This window comes from Branchiostoma lanceolatum, chromosome 3, assembly GCF_035083965.1.
Source record: "Branchiostoma lanceolatum isolate klBraLanc5 chromosome 3, klBraLanc5.hap2, whole genome shotgun sequence".
NCBI lineage: Eukaryota > Metazoa > Chordata > Leptocardii > Amphioxiformes > Branchiostomatidae > Branchiostoma > Branchiostoma lanceolatum.
In genome coordinates this window covers 14686642-14705198 of record NC_089724.1, presented here as the reverse complement: position 1 = coordinate 14705198, position 18557 = coordinate 14686642, and the positions used below count along the sequence as shown (strand labels likewise).

At 41.4% G+C, this 18557-nt stretch overlaps 1 protein-coding gene across 1 annotated transcript; it reads left to right on the top strand.

The window, feature by feature from the left end:
• Positions 1-18328, top strand: LOC136430496 (S-crystallin SL11-like). The gene is made up of 6 exons (XM_066421170.1): positions 1-711; positions 6243-6369; positions 10199-10306; positions 10700-10815; positions 14076-14186; positions 17469-18328. Exons 1-6 carry the CDS (start codon positions 652-654, stop codon positions 17646-17648), a joined length of 702 nt encoding a protein of 233 aa, XP_066277267.1. The 5' UTR covers positions 1-651; the 3' UTR covers positions 17649-18328.
• Positions 18329-18557: the final 229 nt, after the last annotated feature.

The following is an 18557-nucleotide window of genomic DNA, read 5'->3' as shown; positions in this document are numbered from 1 at the left end:
TTTTATTTGAGGAAAACAAGCCTAAGCATAACATTACCACTAGTTCATATCAAGAGGTTTGATTTGGTCATAGAGAACAAAATTGTAACATGCCATAACTCTGACATTGATAAATGTGTCTCTCCAACTTCACACGCCAATGATTGCGTCATATGTGACCTTCAATACGCCAATAATAGAGGTAAAACATAGATAAACATGATCTTGATTTATTGACTATCAATCATCAATATTGACACAACTAAATTTTACCCCTTTTTCCAAGTAACCATATATCGAACTCTGAGTGATCATAATTTCATCTATATCATAACGAATTTTACACTTCTAGAAGAAGTCTTAAAGAGGAATATTATGATAAACAAACACTAGAAAACATGTATTGGGCGTCCATCTGTTCCACGACTCCAATGATAAATCAAAATCAATGTTATCATTATCTCCATGAAAAATGGAGATATAGTTTTGTTTTAGAAACTGTCACAGTTTACAACACTGATATCGATGTCCATTAGCATTATACCTGACACCTAAATAGAAGTGGATATAATCTATGATAACTCACTCTTGTACATGTCTTTTGAATGCAGAGACAAAAGCTGACCGCCATTGTCAAGTTCATTCCAAGGTCAACTGTTGAAGAGGGCAACCATGGGGAGTGGCAGTTCGACACCTCGGCCGAAAGAGGTCAAACCCAAAACCAAGTCAAAGGTGAGATTTCCCGCCCTCGTCACAGTTAGTCAGTTTGATTGACTTCAAATGGCTTTTATTCATCCATGGAAACGGCAGCCAGCAACACCCGTGACATGATACACTCTAATTCAGCACACCGTGATGTGCATGTTGACTAGAATACTGTCAGACCTTTGACCGAAAACGTCGATTGTCACACAAATACCGGCCGCAATATGCGGTCGCTACAAAAAAAATAAGCAAACTATACGATTAGCAGTGCTTCTCAGTGAAAATTAACCTTCGAGGCGTGGTTACGGTGCTTATTTTAAGCAAGCACAAATATGAGCAATTTGCCAGCATATTCTACGTATTTTTGTGACATAAAATCATTATTAATTGACATCAGCAACACTGTCGTCAACAGTTCATTCTAACTTACGACAAACTTGCCTGAAACTACGTCACAACAGTCCTGTCAATTATCAGAAGGCAACCAATGAAAGAGTTAACAAAAACTCGTAATCCAGTCACCGCTTAACTTTCGAAGGGATTATGATCGTCTGTGCATGTTTGCACTAAACTTACAAAACAACTGTAACGTTATAAACCATACCTCTAATAAATGGGAGTTTAGGAAATGTACGAAACATCCGAGCTGGAGATAGACACACACCTCATCTTTTATTCTTATGTCACCAGCTTTCGTGTACTCGTCCACTGTTTGTGTGCGCAAGAAGTGTTGCCATGCCAAACGTTGCCACAGCTCTCCCCTAAATCGATACGGGGGCAAACAAACTACAAATTGTAGATCCGCCACTACAAAGTAAAGAGACAATTCGTCTCTGCTCTACAGACACAAATCTGTGACTTCCCGTATTCGCAGTGTGTACCCGTACCCAAACAAGCGGCCAACTTTACTAACAATGACCACTCATTGTGTTTGTTTGTGAACAAAACACTCCGATTGAGGTCACGCTTACTACAGGAATATTAAGTGGCGCAAGTGGAGGGTAAACAAAATAACATGGCTCTAGGCGAACATGTCAAGAATGCTTTGATCGTTTGATTTGGTAACGATGCCTTGTTACCTTTGTATTGGGTCCAGCTGAGCCGTATATTCAAGTGGTCATAAAGCATGTGTAATAGATCACATTGAGAGAGAGAATGCCTCACATATTAGGCACGTTTGTAGACGGAAATACGCTGCTTGCTTTACAACTGGCGTAGCGAGAAGTTATGGTCAGGTCTGGTTAGGGTTGCATGTTGGCGACGGAAGCCTTCAATATTGCTACATTTCTTTCCTTCTTTCTACAGATAACCCAGTATTGTGGGGATATCCGAGTATTGTGGGAAATATTCATCATTAACTCCCTTTCCACTAGAGGCTGCGACAGCGCTGCGACCGTTGAGCGACCAGACGTTTGACGCATCGCTCAATGACAATGAATTTCCGACATGTCGACAGATAATGAACGATTTACATCTTGTGTTTTTTGTTTTCTTTTAAATCATACTTTTAGATCTTGCATGATATTCCGATTATGAAACAAAGGGTGACACAAATCCAATTCTATCATTGGCGAAAAATGGGGAAAGGGCGTGTAACTGTTAAAGCAAATAAAATGTAAATGTAACGTTTAAATCATGGCAACAATTGTGTTTGAACTCAACTCATATTACATATCAAGTATCCCATAAAATACGAGCCCTCTCTTTCATTCAAGTTTGCGGAATACAGATTTAACCAAGTTATATTATAGCATCCTTGCCAATATGGCGTCTATATCATATGTAGGTGATGTCATACTAAGCAGGAAAATATATCATCAACAAATTTCCTCGCCAATTTGATCGTTTGTTTTCCGAACTGCAATAGATGCACATAAACCAATTACAGAAACTTAATTAGAGTCGACTTATAGCCCTGAGGGGCTTCCATAAGATTCTTTTCTGAAAATATGAAGATTAAACCTAATTCATTTATCATCCCACGCTAATTAGAGACGAGGAGGGAGACTCTAATATGGTACGTAATTAAGAGATTAAATAAGCACAAAATTGAATTCTAATCACACCGTTGTATATTGCGTCTATAATTCTTCTTTAATTAGCATGATAGGGATCTCATACACATTGATATGTTGTAGCTGACAGCTGCAAAAGATATGTCGAACGCTTGCTGCATACGGTGCACATATGAACTGCATTCAGGACTATATTGAAATAGTTTGAATACGCGATTTCATTCCTCGTTTCCTTTGTTGGTTTGTGGTGTTGCTGGTGATTTACACGCGTAAATTTTATGAGTTATCTATTAATTTAAGAAGTCCCGTCAATAAACATCTATTGTTTGTTAATAAAATTGTAGTAAAGGCAAACAAATACGAAAGCTGTAGAAAATACTGTAATGCATTATTCAGTATAATCAAGGGTAAAATTTACGATGGCTCCGTCGATAGTATGTCCATATCTTTTTCAAGATGAACAGAAGACTATCCACAATTCTCCTCTTCTGTTGCCGATACTAGTATCCCTTAGAGGTGTCAATGAAACATGTAATGACCGCATCCAAGCGTAGAAAAAACATTTGATGATAGATGAATATCCAGCAGTAAAAGTTCTAGTGACCACCCCAAGTTTCTTGAGTGTTATATATACTTTAGATGAATATGTTTTTTAAAATGTGTATGGCACATAGTTCTTTCCCGTGAATTGGAATTTCGTAAGTCAGAATGACCTATGGTGATGTTGATCGGATGCCAACCATGCTTGGTACCGTGCTGATAACCAAAAGCCAAGGAACAACCCTAAAACAGAATGTTTGCTTCGGAGAAAACATTACAAATAGAAGACCGGTCTACGAACTTTTTTTCTAATCAAACTGAATGCTTTACTTTTGTCTGTAATAACTCCAAAACTTTGCATTTGATCTTTATCAAAAGTTTAATACCCAATTCTTTTTCGCTCTAAGTGTTATTCGGCTCATTCTTCGTGATCCCTTTGTCGTATACATTTGTACTGAGCTTTCAGTCAGACCCAGTTTCAGGTGTAACGTATATGCGCTAATGTAATGGTTTTTCCTTCATTTCCCGTTTCACCCTTTTTTGGAGGAACATTACGGGCGAAATGGCCCTATTGGCAAACCCTTGGGTATTCACTCCCAGTGTTAACGAGTTCTGTAAACTAGATAAGTGTTAAAGAGTCCCATCTCGCTCCGCCTAAAACCCGTCCTCTGAGCGCAGCCGCGCATTGTTTGCTATTGTGTATTATCGAAAAACATGCGTGCGCCTTATCACTTTCAATGGGCTATTTTGCTGGAATGACGCTGGAATGGCTATAGGAAACTGTTCATCAAAACGGCAGCCTCCGCGGAATGACTCTACTGAGGGAAGATCACCACACAGTCAATTGAAGCTCCGAGCCTGAAAATTATGACCCAATATATTGAAGTCGAGTGGCAAAATGTAGATAAATTTGGCAGATAGGGCATAATGCCGGCGGTCGATGTTTTCCCCATTTAGCGCGGGTATCTCGGGCCGGCAGAACCCTATCGAACGGCTTGCGCTTTTCCGCCAACGACATCTTGGGGGGAAAGATTAATTGTAGGTGAAAACTCTGCTGTCATTTCATTAAAACTCACTCAGATAGCACTCATTGCTTCTAAACGGGCCCTTCACCCCGCGCCGTCTATTTACCGCGCTCCCCTTTCAGTCGACAGATGCTTGTCTCTTGTAAGCCGGGTGCTTAGCGTTTATCGGCCTGTTTAGTCACTGCCAAGGTGCAGAGGCATTTAGGCGGGAAAAGACAACTCTCTACACGGGCAAAATGTATTGCCGTTCTTATCAGACGATGTCTCCTGGCGAGTCAAAATTGGCACATTAATTTCCCTCGTCAGTGGTAATGGCGTGCAATTGATGGCGACGTGTACCGCTGTAACATCCTTCCTACAAAGAACCGCCGCAGCTCGCGGTCGATCACCGGAGTAAGATATAGCGTGGATTTTCCAAACTGATATAGAAAGCAGCGGTGAGTGATGAAGCGGCGTAATCAGGTGCTAAGAAGACGCATTGCTAATAATTTTCAACATGAATGGGTGCGGATGGCTGCGTTCATCTTTCTGCCAAACGAGTTAGAGAGAGAGAGCTGCTCTCTTCCAATTATTCTTTAACAACTTTTTGCGGTCTGGATTTGACTAGCATCTGGTTTGTGGAGATAACTTCTGTAGTGGTTGGACAACTTCTGTCAAGATCTGAGTAGTCGGCGATAACAAGTCAAAGCTGCAGCCAGATGGCAAAATTCTCGTCTGCATCAGTGAATTCCGTGCATAAAGTTACTGGGGAATTTCTTATTTCTAAAACTAAATACAGTATAAATAGTATATACATTTTGCTTACATTGTCGCCTATATTTATACTGTATACGCTCTCTCCCTTCAGGACGATATTGTCATCCATGTAACGGAGAGATTTGGCATTCGAATAATCTTATTTTCACTTTGCTGATATGCTTCTATGAAACATAATTCGCACATCATTCGTCATTTTGGAGTCCTAAAATTAAGGTTAACATTATTTGACTATATAATCTATTTTCATCCAGTCATTGACACGGAGATAGGGGTTTTCAATGACTTGTTTTTTTTGTTAAACATTTCAATACCACATTCACACAAAACAACATTAGTTACCTACTTAGTTCTTGAATGATGTAGCCGCATGGCAGTGATTCTCAGTGACCTCTGACCTCACCCAGCATGCTTTTCGGTGCCCTGGGGTTTTGTAATTGGTATCACGGACACCTCTTAACCAAAGAAAAACAAACACGACACGATTTTCTCAAAGAAAACACGCCACCCATACAAAACCCAAAGATAACAATCCGTTTCCGGTTCGCATCCTTGAGAGCTACGATCAAAAACTCGTCTGCGAAGAGGTCTGTCAAGGGTCGGCGAACGTTTGAAACACACCCTGAGTACCTATACAATTATGGTATTAACGAAGATGTATACGTTACAATGGGAGGATTGGATTCCAATTAAGTGTTTAGCCACTTCAGGTGAATAAACAACGTAGTGAGGATAAGTGTTTCCGCGAAACATCCCAGATCAACTCCGGCTAGTGACGATAGAAATTTATCTGAAGTTGTGACATTATAAATACTGAAGGCAGTCAGAGATGGCATCCCCTTACCTATACATACTTCTTTGCGACCCCCAGTAAAAATAGCAGTACTGAGAATGTATGTCAACGCTAGCTGCATTGTGCCTATTGACTATTACAAGTACAATGGGAATCACAGAAACACAGACAGACGAACAGAGTGAGACAGACACACAGACAGATAGATAGAAAGACAGACACGCCCAGAATAACTTGAATGCGCATGATCTAAAACACAAATTATCATATTTTTTTTCTTTTTTAATATCAAAATTGAAGCTCAACTGTTCAGCATATAAAATGTATGGGTACTATCATACTATGTGATTGTTGATTGAAGTTTTGGCAACGCCTCTGGAGTGGAGGCATTTTGCATTTCACTTTTAAGACAATCTGGTTTTATTTTAGTCCTTCAGGTTTCATTACTTTGACGGGAAGGGCAGGGGAGAGGTGGTGCGCCTCGCTTTCGTCCTGGCTGGGCTAGACTTTGATGACGTCAGACATACCATGGAGGAATGGACCAACATGAAACAGAGTAAGCACAAGTCAGCATACGGAACCACTGATGTTTGGAGAAGCTTGTTCAATAGCTGCACTTATTCTCCAGCTGCTAGTTTTGACTGACAATTACTTAACACGAAAATTTATTTTGATAGATTCATATGTAGTTCCTGTCTTATATTAATGACTTCCCATTAAGTTAAGTATAAGGTAAGTAGGGTAAAGCAGCCATCCTAGCAAAATCAATTGAGATGAAGCATTTTAGTTTTTGTTTGTTTGTTTGTTTTCAAGTAGTAGAATAGTAGGCTGCGGCCTAAATCGCTATGGCTATTTTCAGCCAATCACATCAAGTCACGCCTTCACCCCTGGATGAGTGTGTTGGGTTCTTTTACGTGCAGAAGTTTGACGTCTGAGGCTAATGTCTGAAACTCCCTCATAGACGAGGCGGTCGGCTTTACGTCCCCATACTAAAGTACCAGTACTGCAAAGTAAAAAATGGCCATGGCCAAGTATGAAGAATGATTTGCCATGGGAATAAGCCGGCCATAGAATTACATGTTCGCAAGCCTGGCAGGCTAATTTCTCTGGCAAATTATTCTCCCTATTTTGCCAACTTTTACTGCATTTGTTTCAGCAACCCCAGAAGTCTGTTGGAGACTAGGAAATACCCACTTGGCTATGAAATATATCACTTAAGCCCCTGTCATCAATCTCTTAACAAACGTTTGTCACTAACAACAGCAGTAACAAACGTGCAAGCTAAAACGCTTGATCCCCCAATGGAAGGACTGCCATGTCCATGATTTACAGTGGAGTTCTAGGGGAGCTGAGACTCTCGCGGTTTTCTGTCTTGCTAGACTAGATCGGGGTCGCAAATTATTGGCCGATATCACGACATGGGCAACTGGCAGCAATTAGATTCCAATCAACCCGAGGCCCGGGAGTACAAACTAGCACGCGAAGCTTGGAAACCAGGCCAAGGTTTGGGCAGGTGACGGACAGTCACGGAATTCGAAGGGAGGACATTATAGACATTATAGAGATAGATTCGAAGTAAGAAATGGGTGAAGGACTTTTCCCAGGTGAACTGGTTCCTGAAAAACGAAACGATGTCGAAGTTATTTGAGAGGCCGAGGAGGGGAGAGAGTTGAAAACGTTAGACAGAACCACAATCTATGGTTCTTTAGTCTTGCATTATCTACTAAGGACCCAGTCACATTCGTCGTAAGAACGTCGTACGCTCGCAAACTACGGGACTTTTTGGGACAGCCATACATGTATCGTACATAATGTTACATCCTTGTCGGCGGTTGGTTCTATCATAGCCCGCGGTTGGTTCTATCATAGACTGTGTAGAATATTGTTTTTCGTCGATATTTTAAACCTTTTCTTGCAGCTCTCACAACTTCCCGAATCCGTCTAGACATATACGAGACGCGCTATATAGTACCTAAGATGGGTCAAGCTTTGTTCTCGGCGTTCTTAACTACTGCTAACAAGTTACAGTGTGCTTTTAAACACCGAAATCCTGCAAAGCTATGTTGGTTACAGTTTCAACATGTCGCAGGAGATCATAGGATGGTCGGGGAGCCCGACCCATCACACACACTCTCTCTCTGACGAACGAGTACGGACGGATTTAACGCCCTATTTTGGTAGGCGTCGCGCACATTGCTTGTCGCCGCGGCCGCTTTGATCATGCCCCGCTCTCCTGCAATCGGAGACGGTAATGAAGTGTCTGTCCGTCGGGAAACGTCGGCCTCCCGTCGGGATGAAGTCACCGGTGTCATCCGTTCCCATTCCGGGTACACAACAACGTTCTCAGCGATGTCGAACTGTACAAATATGCGCCGGGCTATCATCCACTTTTGTCAGCGTCTACGAAAGGAAAGGATTCCACTTCTGTAATACTTTGATCCGCGCCTTTCTACAGCTTTTGCGATTGATCGAATTTATTGTCAATTGTCGAAGCAAACGTACACATTACTGTGTATGCCATATATCTATCATTACATGATAGCCAGCACTTGCACCATCATTTTCACTACTGCTGTAGTAGAGACATGTTGCGAAATCACACACATGATAGCTATAAAATCTATTGATCGAATTTACTGCCATTGTGGACTCTATACTTTACTCGAGTAAAGCAGAACATCTTAACATTGTCATTAGCTATAAAGGTATGAAATCATAAAACATGAATTGATAAACAGATCTACGTACGATGCGTACTTGAAGTGGTCATTAAGCGGTTCATCTCAAATGCAACTTGACAGTAGAAGCATTCTTTGAAGTTCATGTACGAAGTGGCTATCATTAATTCTCGTTCCTTTATAGCCATAAAAGTAAAATTTGCGTGAAGGAGGGCCGCTGTGAGAATTTTGGCTGACAGAGCGGACAGACGATATAACTGCGAGACCGCCCAGGGGGGAGGGACATCATACATCCCATATTAGTTCTTTATTGGGAACTAATATGTATGTCAAAAGTGTAATCGTGCCTAGCTATGTCGATGTCCAACTGTGAGAAAGATACCATAGATCAAAAGATTGAAATGCAGACATGTGGCGGACTTGTCAAGTCGAAGCCTCTCGTTTAGACAAGCGTTCGCCAGACACGCGAAGCACATCAGTGGGGCCGACAGACAAATCCGCAAATGAGAATTCCTGGCACATTGTACCCATCCTATAGACATTTGAAAATCCCTACTGCTTGTAAAACTTTGCGTAACAGTATGCAACAAAATATTAGATAAGAATTATTTCAAAATAGATATGCTGGAAGGCACATCCGCCAGTTAAAAAATAAGCAGAGCCTGATAAATAACCGTTCAGAGACAGGAGTTTTCCAGAAGAGAATGGCCTGGGGAGAAGGATTCTGTTTGATATTAAATTGTTTCTTCTCATTTCCTGTCCGTATCGGTTCTTCAGTAGGTTCCACGGTTTACCGTGTTTGATCTGAGGATCCCGTGTTGTGATGTTCCCGGTGTTTTAATTTCGTTTAACCGGGGGCACCGCTATCATCTCCCGCACACGAGCCCGCCCGGCTCCCCCTACCTCGTGCTACCGTGCCCCGAAACTGTCAGAACCCGTTCGGTGATGGATGGGCCCGGCTTAAGTCTAAATAAATTGTCACTTGGCACTAAAGTCGGGGTCACTATCATCCGGCAAAAACCTGTCGCACATCCGGGATCTCACGTGCAGGGTGAGGCCCATAAAAGTCCGCGCTATTTGTAATGCTCGATGCGAAATGTCGCTTTAAGGTACAGGAGACTGAAGACAGGATATCTGCGAACTGCACTGGCGATAAATTGTCCGCCGCGGCGGCATGCCGGATTATGAGGCAACCGTTTATTTTCTGGAAAGTCTGCCTCGGTCCAGAGACAAAGAGAGCTAAGGAGGAGAGAGAGATGGAGGGAGAAGAGAGAGGAGAAGTGGAAGACAGGCAGACATAGAGAAAAAGAGAAAGCGAGAATAAAAGAACAGAATGAAATAATTAATAAAATAGCGGAATTCATAGCCTTCAATTGTCATTTTCAACACCTTATACGATATATAACACCAAAGTACCACATTTTCCTATCATTTTCCGCAAAAAAATAGTATCATTTAATGAGTATGGTGACGTTTGTACAACATATACACTCATTCAAAGCTGTCGAACATCAAACCATTAAAATAACATATTTCCCAGCTCTTAATTCCTCGATACAACACCACATACAAATGCAGAACCACTACATCAAATGGAGTTGTATTAAAGGTCAACGTGATGCTACAAGACTAGAGATGAACATTATGATTCAAACCACAGAAGAATCTAACTCTTTTCTTTCTTTTTTGTTATTTTTCGTAAAAAAGCTGGAGAATTCACTGGACCCTTCAATCAGCTGCCATGGCTTGCGTTGGACGACGGGACGACTATCTCTCAAACCAGAGCCGTCCTGCGGCTAATAGCCCGGGAGGGGGGTGAGTTCAACTCTCCCTGTGTGTATCTCTTTCTAGTAGGACATCAGTACTTCAGCATGTCATCCTGGAATCTTGAAGGGGGCATGTTTTAGGAACCGTGAGATACTAAAGGCCTGGAAGTGTCTCATTCTCCACCGCTTTATAACCGCTGTTATTACGAAGATGTAGAGATAGCGCGTTTATCGTAAGGAAACATGTGGCATCTCCGACTTAACGTAAAACGACGCTATAAACCCCTTGTACACCTTCAGGGGGCTAAGTGGGCATTTACGTATGCACGGTTCTATATGTAGACAGGTACATACATGTACATGTACACATCATTTGAGTAGATAGGTTTAGATGTGTTATTACCCCCATGAAGAAATGGAAGTATTGTTGCGATGTTCTCAGGTTTTGATGGCGATACGAACTTGGATGCCGCCAAAGCAGACGAGATAACGGACGCGGTTGAAGATATCAAAGATGCCTTCTTCGTCACAATCTTTGAAAAGGATGAAGAGAAGAAGGTGTGAGGACTGAGAGTTTAAACATCTGTTATTCACACACTGGTTCACTCTGTCATTCTTTTCCCTTGCTAGCTCACTAATTCATTCTGTCAGAACGTAGTGTTCTTACAGGCACATGTCTAATTGCTTTATAGTTAGTGAAAATAGCTGGAAATATGGCAGATTTGGATTTCATATGTTCAAATTGATATATTAGACTAGGTCTTCCGGATAATATTGTTTCATTGATTGATTGATTGACCGGTTGATTGGTCGATTGATTGATTGATTGATTGATTGGTTGATTGTTTAACTGTTATATTTGTGACATAGATTTCAAACTTTAATGTCGCAACGAGAGCATCTTCCATTCCCTCAACGCATCAAACTTCACAGTTAGAAGATACTTCTCGCCATAGCTACAAAACGTTTTAGAACCGAATGAACTTTAAGTCTCAACCACGACTATACTCTGTGCCATACGCTACATAAGAGCAAAAATCATCCGTAAATTCTTTCCATGCAATAGTTATTTATGCTGCCTTTTGTGACGAAAAAAAGTCGTTTCCTAGCTCGCCACCAAGATATTTCGTCTGTTGTCACTCGTGTAACGTTACGTATACAGAAAAATAAACGTTTTGCCAAAAACATCTTCGGTGAAAAAAAATGAAAAACAGGGTACTTTTTTCAGGGCTACTTTTTTTGATGCTCCAAAATCAAGAGTCCACCTTCTTTTGCAAAAGTTGGCCCTCTTCAGCCTCTTCAGTACCATCCCAGCGTACAGAAGAAGAAGTTGAAGCGTGGAATGTAAAGCAGGCGGGCCGCAGTGTCGCCTGGCCTGTGCCTAATTGGTGAGGAATCCCTCGGATGCCCCTGGTCTTCTCCCGGCCGTGATTTTGATGGGAGTTAATTGCCTTCCGTGATGTTTCCAAAATACACAATCAGCGAGACAGCCGACCCTTGAACTTGGGAAATTGCTAACAGGAGAGCAGCGCACCAAGATACGGGTAACTACAGTAGCTTTCCCTGACTACACCCCTACTGTACTGTCTAACGAACCAACGGCCGCAGTCGATATTAGTAAACACCACTGAATAGAGTCCAGCCAATTTTACTAACAAGATCTATTTACTGATGTCTGAACATTAAATAAACCGTCTACAAGTCAAGTCGGAAGATGTAAAGACAGTCTAACCGCTTAAGGTGTTCTTGTAGACCACTGGCGTAAGCAAAGAGGTGGAAAGGGCTAATAGTTATAAATTGGTTGGCTATCCGCGGTGTCCCTCCTAAGTGATTCTAATGCACGATAATCACTTTCTTGAGTGAGTTCCATCCCGGGCTCAGGCCTCCTGGCCCGCGCGGTGAAGCCGACGTGTCTGCCGGTGGTGCAGGGAGGGTTGACCCGGGCGGGGCGGACGTCGCGTCCCAGACAGCGGCCCGATTGATGCCCGAAGCCGTCTTTCGTCCACCCGTCCTCCCCCGTGCGCGGCACCGACGCCGGTGGATGCCCCACCAATTAGGCAAGAAGGTTGGCCAAGGTTCGCAGGTCGCCGCCAAACTTTGGAGATAATTCAAGCGAAGCCTCTAAGAAATTGCCTTCGGGAGATGCTGGATTAGATCGCGATGGGAGGCATCTTCAAGTCTTTTGGATGTCTTATTGTTCCCACTCATGCGTATCTCCGCGACTTCTTCTGATTATTGATGAGACTACAAACTGGAACCGTTTGTCGCCGGGGCCACTTTCCATGAGACTTCTGCAGCTGTGCCTTGTCTGTATTGTGGAAAGCATACTTTCAAGAGTATAAACTATACTGTAACGATAAGAGCAACACACAACTACACTTGTATTTGGTCATCTGCGTGCTTCTACTTCGGTGGGAAGACGTTTAACATATCTCCGATTGCGATCTTTCCAATAAAACGATCTTATAGTCAACTGAATTCAAAATGCAAGAGGCGATTTCAAACAAGAAACACTATTACTGTATCAACTATATTTCCGATTCTTAACACTTTGTAAAACAAGAGTTTATTCTGTGCTAAGGATAAGAAAGTTAACTTTTCTTTCAGGATAAAGATAGTCAATATGATTCATACATGTTCTACATTATCATTGTACTTGTCGAAATGAGCTAGGGGAATTTCCCCAGTACAATGGACCTGTAAATACTGTACATAGGGTCTGTCCTCTCTGTCACGACCACTGTGGAAAAGTAGCTCAACTACTTTTCGTTGAGTTCATTGAACTTAACTGGTTAGAGATCACTTTCACTGTCTGTATATACAAAAACCAAAATATTTTCCTATCATTCACCTCAACTTCAGACTCTGTGGAAATGATCGTTTTGCTGACATTCAAACCACCTGTTCAGACACTTGTAATGACTTCACCATTGCAATCTGATACCACGAAATAATCCCTTTATTTTGAAATTCCTCAAAAAGTTTTTAAGACCCCTAGTTTTGGCTTTACTAAAGCCCCAAAAGCCAACGTTTGATACTTATTAGCCAAATTGATATCAGATCCTGTGCTACAGAACTCCATATGAAGTGTACGAAAACTGTAGTCATTGGTTTTGCAGAAAAGACCTCTAGTACAAGCAGAACAACGTACCATCAGTACAACTTGCTTCAAAATTCATTACAAAAATTCACATCGATATGCTTTGAGCTGCTGTTATATTCACCACACAATAACAGCAGCCACCCAAACATGGTGTAAACTTTAACTCAGCGTTATATGTTGCTACTGTTTGATATTTTTGGTGATTAATCTAGTTTGGTTTCAACTTGCTGGTTCCCATTTGCTTTCCGTGACTTTTGTTTTCTTGAACTACTGTCAATTTTCAATTGTGCCATAATGCCCTATAATCTTTCTATTCAATAGCATCTTAGCCGTGAGCAATGATAGAATTAACAATTGGCAGTACATAACTAATGCCTTTAAACCACTGTAAACTATGAAAATCGAAACAATACGTCAATGTCATTGTAATAGTTCTATAAGGCATACTTCCAGTGTCCTATAGGCTTAGAGAGCAGAGCCTTAGAGACAGTAAATGCATTATCATGGACGTTTATTAATGTGCACATTGACGTTTTTACAATATACACCTGCGCATCATAAATCAAGATAAACGCGATGTTCTTAGAAAGCTTTCAAAGCACATTTTGTTCTAAGTTATTCATATGTAGTCTTGTACAGGCATTCTTGATTGTTTTCTAAGGTGGACCGAAGAAAGAGATTTGATACTTTTTTTTTAAATTTTGCCTCCCGACAGGCCTCAGTGGAAGGAGAATTCTGGGACAACAAGCTACCAACAAGACTGAGTCAGTTAGAGATACTTTTGGAAGCGAATAATGGCGGACAGGGTTTCTTTGTCGGGAAAGCGGTATGTATGGAAAAAAAGGGGTTTGATGTAAATGTAATATTCTATGCAAACACGTTAGAATTTGATTTGATATGCCTCTGCTCATTTGCATTTGAAAAAAGACGATCTCATACTCCAACTTGAATGAAAAGTCAAGACAAGCCAGAAAATAGCCAATGAAATTCTTATATTGTTGACTGGTCTCCACATGTATGTACGGCGGCGTGCATATAATCTTTGAAAAAATCTTTGAAGAGCAATACACATGACAACCCATGCATGGTATGCATACTGAAAAGTATATCAAAGACTGTCTAGACGTTAGAATGATTGTAAAAGCCCGCTATCATCCCATACTACATACACACTACTACACACCTTATGGAACTGTAGCTATGTTCTAGTCCTAGTAGTATAAAATATGATATAAACCAAGCCACCCTGTATGTAGGCTATTCTAACAGGCACCATTGCCTAAAATTCTCTCTACGTTTCCTTACAGATGCGAAAAGTACCAAAAAGTCCTCAAAAGTCAGTACGAAATATACAGAGCTTTGGCACCAAAAAAACAGCTTAAGAAAATATGAAGCCTTTAGGGGAAGTCTCTACTTTGTCCTTTTACGGCTTCATAAGTAGCCTGGGGGCGAAACAACTGAATATTAGAGAGATCTGGAGCAGGTACGGGTAGATCAGCCCAACCGCTGTGTTCCTTAACGATAACAAAATTGTGGGTTTGCCTGTAGCGACAATGGCACGCACAGCCACTTATTGTGTAACGTGGGGGAGGGGTTACGGGGATTGGGTCGGACAGAGGTGGTGACTTTTATAATGACTCTGGCGACATTAGACTAGACTGTCGACAAGGTGGCAACGGCAAACAGTCTGGATTGTTGCTATGGTAACTCAGGTGCATGTCCTAAGTTAGGGTGGGAGGGTTTTGCAAACGTCTTCATCCCTCAACTTTTTCTTTATAAAAAAATGACAATTTTGTGCCAACAAAATTATTCTCTCTCACATTTATGAAGGTTAAGCGCTAGGCATTCAGTAAAAAAAATTTTTTTTTGTATTTGATCTATGCAGACAAACGTTTTCAACGAATTTACAGGCGTATCCGATGATGTCGGGCATCCTCCTTCAGTGATCTAAGTTTTTATTCAAAGTTTATGGAATATGAAACGATCAACGCGACGTTCTTATCTATGTTTTTGAAAAACTCCAATGTCTTTTACATGTTTTATCGCTTCTTTTGTTTGTAACGTTTCCCGTAAAAAAAAAAATTACCCACCGACGAAATAGATTTTGGCTCCAACCTACCTGAATAGAGATGGACTTCCCTAACCGGATTACCCAATCTCACCCCAACACTCTAGACCTGCCTCTCCAACATTGTTACCATTCCTCTCATTACCTACAATCACTCCAATTACCATTCTCAGTCATCAGCATGTCATCGTCTCCGTCTAAACTTTCCCGCGGCGCTGATCTTGGCTGAACTTGGCGGCTTTGTTTACTGACCGTTGCCAATGGCAACGCCATAGCTTTAGTCTCTGCGGTACACTTTTGTCCCGAGGTTCTCCAATATTTCTGCTTATTCTGTACATTTTAACTGTTATCAATGTAATGTGATCACTGCAACATGGGGAAATTAATGGACGTTAACAATATGGAGCAGGTTGAAACAAGCTTGTTAAAATGCCTCCCGATGCCCGCGGTCTTTGGCGCATACACAAACGTAAAAATCTGGTTTCGCATCTTTTACTTTCAGTTGATGATTGGGTTTGCTTTATACGTTGTTGTGATCACAGGTGGTTTAAAGGTAAACCGCAATTTCTGTTGACGTCATTGCCTTGAACTAGTGATAGTCTGTTCATTATGATCTTTATGGTGCGTTGCGGGATCGGGTGCGTAGTACATTGTGATTGGTTACGTTGTACAGTGACTTGGGATTGGGTACGCTCACTACGCTGTAGGATTGGGTCCGTTTTGGGATTGCGTACGTGTGCGATTGTGTGCGTTTGTGATTGTGTACGCTGTGAGTTGGAGGCGTTGTGTGATTGGGTTCGTTGTACATTGTCCTTGGGATTGGTTACGTTGTGGGATGGTCATACAAAGGGTAAACATGGTAAGAGTGCCCCGGTGCGCCAAAGCTTTGAAGTTGCAGGTTCTAGAAGGCGTCTTTCTCCACGGCCATGTCCAAGTTGACAGCTCCCCTCCCCGTCGTCTCCACCCCCTCCTGAATCGGCTAATCCCAGCGCGCGACCCCTCTGATGTCATTAACCCCATTAACGCGACAAGTGCTTACCGAGATCCTCGCTTCAGGACACGGCGCCTCCTGGATTCCCCGTGTCTTTCCAGGGGCGACTTGCTAACTAAAAGTTGTTACAACGAAAATTGGCCCTAACTATCATCTGTCTGGGAGTGTCTGGAACGGAAAATTGCCATAATTGACGAACAGAAATAAGGGCCTTATTATAATGTCAATCTTCTGTACTCGTATACATTGATATGGATCGTAAGCAAGGAAAAGCGCTTGCTTTGAGTATCAATTACCATCAATATTCCTATTTGGAAACTTAACGCTCACAAATTACACCACAATTATGCAGCAACGGCTCATTTCCAACGTCCAAATCATACTTATCAAGCAGTTAGCAGCATAAGTGAATCGCCGTTCATGTTTTATCATGACAAGTTACGGCAGTGTAATCCATGGCGATTTTGCCTGCAGTCATATATCTCTTTACAAGTAATGTTGATTTACAATATCGCTCACGTTTATTTCGGCTTGAGTTATATCTCTGTCAAAACGGAATCTACCCTCGCACGCATTCGTCGTACGTAATTAATTCGCTTACATGCATCCATGTATCAGTGGTAGTCGTGGCATCAGATATCTTTTCCTACTAACAACAGGAATATGAATATGAATAACTCGATAAAAATCCCTCTACATTTTAGCAGAAATGGATTTATCATGAAGGTAGATTTCACAATAAAAGTCTTAAAGGCTATTGTTAAAGAAGGATATGTACCGGTAGCACAAAGAGCATGCACGGTCAAAATAGTAATACAGGGCTATGGGGAGACAACGTTTCGAATGCCACTGTGGCTTTTGTAACGGCTTCTAATCTTCAATGTTTAACAGAAAGGGCTAGGTCTAAGAGGGGGAGGCACTAAAAGGGTAACGTTGTCGATTTCTGCATTGTCAAGTTAAGATTGTATAGTTCTAACAGTTTATCTGTTGTGTAATCTACAAATGTGATAGTTTTTGTTTGTTTTGTTTTTTAATACAAAATCTTACAGATGACGCATGCTGATCTGGAAATGTTTTCGTTGCTGGACATGTTGGAAAGCTCTTCTAAGGAGAGGGACCTCCTCGGCATGTTGGGCGCCGTTCCGCTGATCAAGGCGCACAAAGAACGGGTGGCTAACCACCCAAAGATAGCGGAGTACCTCCAGACAAGGGAGGAAACACCGTTATAACAAAATGGCGTCGTCGCCGTATGGAGACACGCAAAGCCCTCTGGGAGGTTTTTTTTTTACAATTGCAACTTTTGAGGGAGGAGTAAGTATTTTTGCAAGACTCAACTTTATCATGATACATCTTGTACCTTTTACGTGTATCACCTGAAGAAAAGACATATGCAACCCAAAGCTGGAGTAAGAATCATCGCTAAACCATATGCATGCTATATGGCGCAGTCATCATCCCATGTGTAGCTGATAATATGCCTGATATGTACATATCTTTTACATTAGATATGCATTACTTGAAGAAAGACCTGAAATCATTTTCATTATTGATATTTTTCAGTGAATAAGTAGAACATTGTTAATTTTGTTTGCTTCTGTTGTGTGTGTAAATTTACCATTGCAATACTACATAACATAAATACCTCAGTTAAGCTGCCAACGGTCCAAGATAGCTTGATGTATCTCGATGATTGTAGATGATTGTAGGTCTCGATTATTGTACTGTTGGAAACTGTTTTTGCATAATGCGTTTTTTGTCTGTTTTGTTCATGTATTGTAGAATTGGATCGTACCTTAATCTGATAAACGTTAGAATCATACCATTTCAACCAATGTTTGAACATTAGATTTGTATATCCCTTACTAGCAAAAGCATTTAAGTCGGCCAATAGTAAAGTATGGAAAGAAAAGGATTGGTTAATTATCACTGTGTGTGCCACCATTGTGACGTAGATTACATCCAGATAATCTACCAGCAGATGTAAGAAGGCAAAATCGCAACATTTTTCTTTCTCCCCGTTTTTTGTCACAAATGACCCCCTTGACCTCAGTTACCTTAGGAAGGCAGTTGGTAACGAAAACGTGGATCTGAGACAAACGTTACGATCTTGTCTTTCTACATCTGCTTTCAGATTACCT